General features: G+C 40.9%; 1 protein-coding gene across 1 annotated transcript in view; it reads right to left on the bottom strand.

Moving 5' to 3' along the window:
- Positions 1–2,432: 2,432 nt before the first annotated feature.
- srp68 (signal recognition particle 68) overlaps positions 2,433–7,221 on the bottom strand; it is a 28,009-nt gene continuing 23,220 nt past the window's right edge. Inside the window, exon 16 of the mRNA XM_038278036.1 lies at positions 2,433–3,817. Coding sequence (XP_038133964.1) covers positions 3,590–3,817 — 228 coding nt within the window. The 3' untranslated portion in view covers positions 2,433–3,589. The remainder of the gene's footprint in view (positions 3,818–7,221) is intronic.

Below are 7,221 nucleotides of genomic sequence, written 5' to 3'. Positions count from 1 at the left end.
TGTTTGATGTGGTGTTTTCCTTTTGGGTATAAAAAAAATTCCTACCAGTAACATGATATTCAATGCCAGGTGGTGAACTTGGACACAATTCTACTGTAACTCAGGGGCGGATTTAGGAAATTTGGGGCCCTAGGCAAAGGCATGGAGGGGGCCCTCTGAATAGAGAAGACAACACATACAGGTGCTGGTCATAAAATTAGAATATCATGAAAAAGTAGATTGATTTCAGTAATTCCATTTAAAAAGTGAAACTTGTATATTATATTCATACATTACATACAAACTCATATATTTCAGATGTTTATTTTGTTTAATTTTGATGATTACAAATGACAACAAATGAAAATCTCAAATTCATCATATCAGAAAATTAGAATATTGTGAAAAGGTTCAAAATTGATGGCCCCTGGTGCCACACTCTAATCAGCTAATTAACTCAAACCACCTGCAAAAGCCTTTAAATGGTCTTTCAGTCTAGTTCTATAGGCTACACAATCATGGGGAAGACTGCTGACTTGACAGTTGTCCAAAAGACGACCATCGACACCTTGCACAAGGAGGGCAAGACACAAAAGGTCATCGCTAAAGAGGCTGGCTGTTCACAGAGCTCAGTGTCCAAGCACATTAATAGAGAGGCGAAGGGAAGGAAAAGATGTGGTCGAAAAAAGTGTACAAGCAAGAGAGATAACCGCACCCTGGAGAGGATTGTGAAACAAAACCCATTCAAAAATGTGGGGGAGATTCACAAAGAGTGGACTGCAGCTGGAGTGAGTGCTTCAAGATCCACCACACACAGACGTATGAAAGACATGGGTTTCTGCTGTCGCATTCCTTGTGTCAAGCCACTCTTGAACCACAGACAGCGTCAGAAGCGTCTTGCCTGGGCTAAAGAGAAACAGGACTGGACTGCTGGTGAGTGGTCCAAAGTCATGTTCTCTGATGAAAGTAAATTTTGCATTTCCTTTGGAAATCAAGGTCCCAGAGTCTGGAGGAAAAGAAGAGAGGCACTTCATCCACGTTGCTTGAAGTCCAGTGTAAAGTTTCCACAGTCAGTGATGGTTTGGGGTGCCATGTCATCTGCTGGTGTTGGTCCATTGTGTTTTCTGAGGTCCAGGGTCAACGCAGCCACATACCAGGAAGTTTTAGAGCACTTCATGCTTCCTGCAGCTGACCAACTTTTTGGAGATGCAGATTTCATTTTCCAACAGGACTTGGCACCTGCACACAGTGCCAAAGCTACCAGTACCTGGTTGAAGGACCATGGTATCCCTGTTCTTAATTGGCCAGCAAACTCTCCTGACCTTAACCCCATAGAAAATCTATGGGGTATTGTGAAGAAGAAGATGCAATACACCAGACCCAACAATTCAGAAGAGCTAAAAGCCACTATTAGAGCAACCTGGGCTATCATAACACCTGAGCAGTGCCACAGACTGATCGACTCCATGCCACGCCGCATTGCTGCAGTAATACAGGCCAAAGGAGGCCCAACTAAATACTGAGTGCTGTACATGCTCATACTTTTCATGTTCATACTTTTCAGTTGGCCAACATTTCTATAAATCCTTTGTTTTTATTGGTCTTCAGTAATATTCTAATTTTCTGATATGATGAATTTGAGATTTTCATTTGTTGTCATTTGTAATCATCAAAATTAAACAAAATAAACATCTGAAATATATGAGTTTGTATGTAATGTATGAATATAATATACAAGTTTCACTTTTTAAATGGAATTACTGAAATCAATCTACTTTTTCATGATATTCTAATTTTATGACCAGCACCTGTAATTTAATCGAACAGACATCGTTTTGTCCCTCTCTTCTTGTCAACACCCTTGTTTATAGATGTTGGAGATTGACCTGTTTTCCAGTGTAGTCCTGTTTCTCTGACTGTGACTAACTGGATGTTCTCTCTTCATCCTCTGACATGGGAGCTTCCTCGGAGCTCGTCTGCCTGGCTGTGTGTCTCCTGGATAGGGCTGCCTTTTGTATCTCTGCTTCTGTCTCCTTGAACCCCAGTCGGCCTCAGCAGATGGCCGTTCACACAGTCCGGTTCTGCTGGAGGTTTCTTCCTGTTCAATTTGAGTGTTTCCTCTCTACTGTCGCTACAAGCATGCTTAGTGTGAGGGATTGCTGAAGAGTCAATGCAATCAGCTGGTTTTCCTTAGACAGAAAACTTTGAATGAATCTGACTGGATGATCTGGTGAACTGCAAAGTGCCTTGAGACGACGTGTTGTGAATTGGCGCTATAGAAATAAACTGAATTGAACGATTAGTGATTGTTCTGATTCTTATAACAAGCTTTTATATTGTGCTTAATTTTAAAAAGCCAACAAAACATGAACTTCAACAGGTTTGCAGACTTTTATACCAATTGCATCTCAAAAATGGCGGAATGATGTGAAAGAAGAGCATCAGGAAACAGATTTTCTGTGCCAATACATTTTAATCATGGGACTGAGGAGTTGAAAACAGTTTCCATTATCTTCATGGATGTTTCCAACAATCATCGATACCGAGACTCTTCCAAGCTGAGTCCATCTTAATTCTTAAATACAAACCATAAAAGAAAAAAACATCAGTTTGTGCGACATTTAAAAATTCCTCTAAAACATCAGAGGGAAACCAGGTCCAGGTGAGATTAGCTGGTTCTATCCATGCTTCCAAAACAACCTGTAGCCGTTTGGAACATTGCTGAACTTCCAGACATGTTATTCATGTTGTAAAAACATTAAACCCAGGAGGTGTGGCTGTGTGATGAAGGACAGGCTGATAAAACCTTCCTCAATGGCTTAACGTTGTTCCTACAGTTCCTGTAGATAAAAAAAAATACTACAGCAGGAGCGTCGGCCCTGATAATTACGGTCGGGATCCTCAGACTGACGCCAGGAACCAAATAACCAGTTTATTTCATAAAGTGAACTAAAGGGCTGTAAATTTAAATGTTCAACATAATCAGCTGATTAATACGACTCTAGATTAGATCCATCTACGTCTGGGCTTAACTGAATGGACAGAAGGGAATCAGGAGCAAAGCGGCAGAAGTTACTAAACAGAAAAAAAGAAATCTTTCATATTTAAACTCATACATTTTGTTGGATAAAATATTTGTTTAATTAGAGGTCTACAATAAAGAGCATATGAAGAATATCTGCCTGGTTCTGAGTCATAATTGTGTCCAAGGAAACAGAGAAGCTCAGAGTGGATGTTCAAGTTTTATAGCTTGGACCGTTTCAGACCTTCAATGCTATGATTGAGCAACAACTCCGTTAAAAGTCGCAGAAACCGTCTTTGATGGTAAGAAATCAAACTGCAAACTGCCTAAGAAAATGAAGTTCATTTTCAATTATCTGTTGAATCTGAATATTTTGAGTCTTAAGCCTTTTAATCTAGAAGCTTCTAACTAGATTACTGGCTCTGATGGGATTACAGGCTCCAGGTGGAGATGGGTCATATTGCTACTTGATGCAGATTTGATTCTCTCCCAACGACTGCAGACGCCACCGATTTTCAGAAATAGGCACGTTTTTGATCAGCTTGGAGGGGGCGGGGCCTTTGTTGGCTTCTTGTTCGGGGCTTTAGCTTAGCTGCCAAAGCCGAAGATGCCCTTGATGTAGCCGGTCAGGCCGCCTTTGCCCTTTTGCTCCACCTTGTCATCCAGCGGTGGGAAGGCCACGTGGTTGAGGGCAAGGTCGAAGAACAGAGGCTTGCAGGGGATGGGCTGGAACTCGGGGGGGAACTGGACCAGACTGGGGTGTTTTCCAACCAGAGTCTTGTCCAGGTGGAAGTTGTCCAGGTGCTCACACAGAGGCTGAGGAGAAGCACACACAGTTTATTACAGACTGCCAGATAACTAGGTTCCACTAAACCAGGGGTCGGCAACCCGCGGCTCTTTCCTCCTTATACTGCGGCTCTGAGTGGCTTGTAAAAATAAATTACAAAAAAAAACTAGTATTTAATATAAGTGTATTTTATTTGTGTTAGTTCTTTAATATTTTATTCCTAAATTGGAGGATTATTGTGATCCATGAACTACATTAAGAACAAACACCGCTAACGCCTCACAGAGGACAGCTTACAGTCCTGCGTAAAGATGAGAGTGACTTCGTACAGCCCCGATTTGCAGACGCTGTGCGCAGAGGTTCAGGAGCAGAAGTCCCATTAACCAGGTTAAATAAATATTTATGCAGATATTTATTTTTCATTGTTTAGTGACAGTTCTTTTTTCCCCCCAATTTATTTTTGAAATTCAGGTCAAGGCTCCACAACATTAACCTGACGCCACCAGATGGATTTGCTCCGCATATCCATCTGGAAACCTTCCGTTGAAGTAATTTTGGGAAGGGGCGAAAATACTGGTTAGCTGATTGGCCTAAGTTGGTGATAGACGGGCCAAATAAACCAATCAGATCAACGAAGCATATGACGTACTAACAGAGCGACAACGAAGAGGAGCCAATTGATAGATCAAACTCTTGCCGAAACCAGTCGGGAGAAGAAATACTCTGTAATTCCGATAAAACTTGCTCGATAGCCACGCTAATGCTAGTTTAATCGGCTGAAGCCGCCATGTTCTTTAGACTGAACTGTCGCGCTTCTCTTTGCGTCACACCTCAACCCGCCTCAAAGCCAACGCTGATTGGACGTTCGTTTGGTGAACGGCTCCAAATTTTCTTTAACGGAGAGTCTCCAGACTGATCTGCGAGTGAAACCTTGAAAGCTCGCGAGATCAGGATGGTCTCACGAGGCTACCACAACATGCTCTGAAAGCCCAAAGGCGATATAAGGACGACAGCTCACGGCATTTTTTTTGCTTTTGTTTGCTACATGGATAATTTAAGTTCAGCTTTTTAATTTATTTGAAAGAGACATTCAGACATTGTATTATTTTTTTCAAGAATTCAAAATGTTCAAAATGTGTTCATTAGATAAAATTTTATTTTCTCTGTAGCACTTCGTGGATTTCTACGGAAGAGGATTAGGGCCATTGAAAAAAAAATAAAGTTAACTGATTTTTAAATTTCATTTCCGTTTAACATGGGAAAAAAGTCAGAATTCTGACTTTTTTTATTGTCAGAATTCAGTCAGAATTCTGAGAAAAAAGTCAGAATTCTTTTCCCCCCATACTAAACTGAAATAAAATTTAAAAATCAGTTAACTTTATTTTTTTTTTTACACTGGCCCTAATCCTCTTCCGTAGATTTCATAAGCAACACACTTCAGTTGTTTATATAAAGTGTAAAGGTAAGAAAAATCTATATAAGCCACCCTAGCTTATAGTTAGAGTGGCTCAGGTTATCCTGAGCTATCTCTATAGTTATGCTGCTATAGGCTTAGACTTTTGGAGGACATAGGGACCCCCATTTCATCATTCTGCTTCATTCTCTCTCTGTTCTCCTATTCTGCAGAATCTGTTAGTTCAATCTCTAACCTTCTGCTCTCTCTGCTTTTCCTCAGAGTAGCTTTGCCTCGTCTGTTCCTGTTTGGCTGTGACGTCATCCTGGAAAAAAACATCAGCTGTGCTGCTTCTATCAACACCCTTGTTAATAGATGTTGGAGATCGGCCTGTTTTCCAGTGTGGTCCTGTTTCTCTGACCGTGACTGAGTGGATGTGCTCTCTTCGTCCTCTGGCATGGGAGCTGCCTTGGAGCTCGTCTGCCTGGCTGTGTGTTTCCTGGACGGGGCCGCCTTTTACAGCTGCTTTTTCTATCTCTGCTTCTGTCTCCTTGAACCCCAGTCGGCCTCGGCAGATGGCCGCTCACACTGAGCCTGGTTCTGCTGGAGGTTTCTTCCTGTTAAAAGGGAGTTTTTCCTCTCCACTGTCGCTACAATCATGCTTAGTGTGGGGGATTGTATTTGAGTCAATGAGTCAATGCAATCAACTGGTTTTCCTTAGATAGAAAACTTTGTATCAATTTGACTGTATGATCTGGTTGAACTGTAAAGTGCCTTGAGATGACATGTGTTGTGAATTTGGCGCTATATAAATAAACTGAATTGAATTGAAATTGAATTGAATATAAACAGTGTTATCTTCATTTTAGATTAGATGATAGCCCATCTTCAAAAGGTTAGTCTAAGCACTAATAAGTGTTCTGTACGGCTGGGGTGAACCCCTTAGCATTAAAGGGAAGTTGTTGTTTTTTTTTTTATATTTTTTCTTTCCATTTAATAAATGCGTTCATAAATAAATACATTTTAGATGTCAAAAAGTATTTGCGGCTCCCAGTGTTTTTTTCCCCGTGGAAACCGGATCAAATGGCTCTTTTGGTGTTAAAGGTTGCCGACCCCTGACCTAAACATTTTAATGGGCCGCACCAACTGCTGCTCACAACAACAAATATTAGCCACTACTTCTGGACACAGCCAGGCTCCGAAATAAGATCAAGCATAAGTTGCTTGATGAAAAAAGCAAAAACGTCCAAGTTGCAACAATAACTTCTAACTCTGCGACTTCAACTTGTTTAAAAGTGAATTACATCCGCCTCCCTCTAGCGGCTTAAATACATTTTATTCTATAACGTCTGTAACAAACTAAATCTACTCTCACTTTCCTGCGCTTCCTTCATGCACTACTTTAACTCCTCATTGAAGCCTTCGCTATTCTGCTGGTGGAAATGTGAGGAATGTGATCCGCAGAGAGGAGAACATGTTCTGGAGACACTCTGCCTTTATAACATTTCATTCAAATATGTTCATTTTTAAAAAGGGTCATTGTTGGATTAATCTGTTGAGCAACAGCAGCTGTTTGTTCATTTACAGATGAGCAACGTGTTAGCATCTCAAAGATGGTTAAAGGTAGCTCTGTCCCGTCATGTTTTAACCCGTTTTCTTCATCAATGTGTGGTTATAATGAGCACTGGGCGTTCCCACAGCAGCGTATGCAAATATTTGCTGGTATGCATTTTTCTACATAACACTGTTACATCGGTGCAGAAGCCGAGAGCGATCATACTAAACTTTTTTTTCCTTTGCCTTCTGGATATAATGACATAACTTTCTCGCTATCGGAGTTAAACCATTAATTGTTTTCTCGGGATAAAACTTATTGATTTCTAGAGATAGAGATGATTAAGCTGTCTGAGTAATGAATGAGGCTGACCAACAGTGCTGGAGTCCCAGTCCATCCATTCCTGCTGGGAACATAGTTTTGTAGTCGCAGTACCGCATGTGTGCAAATAATCCGTTTTTTTTTTGTTTCCTTTTTCTTTTCGC

This window comes from Cyprinodon tularosa, unplaced genomic scaffold (assembly GCF_016077235.1).
Source record: "Cyprinodon tularosa strain WSP-4 unplaced genomic scaffold, ASM1607723v1 ctg137, whole genome shotgun sequence".
In the NCBI taxonomy this organism is placed as follows: domain Eukaryota; kingdom Metazoa; phylum Chordata; class Actinopteri; order Cyprinodontiformes; family Cyprinodontidae; genus Cyprinodon; species Cyprinodon tularosa.
Note: the sequence above shows the minus strand (reverse complement) of the source record. Positions and strands in the feature narration are given on the sequence as shown.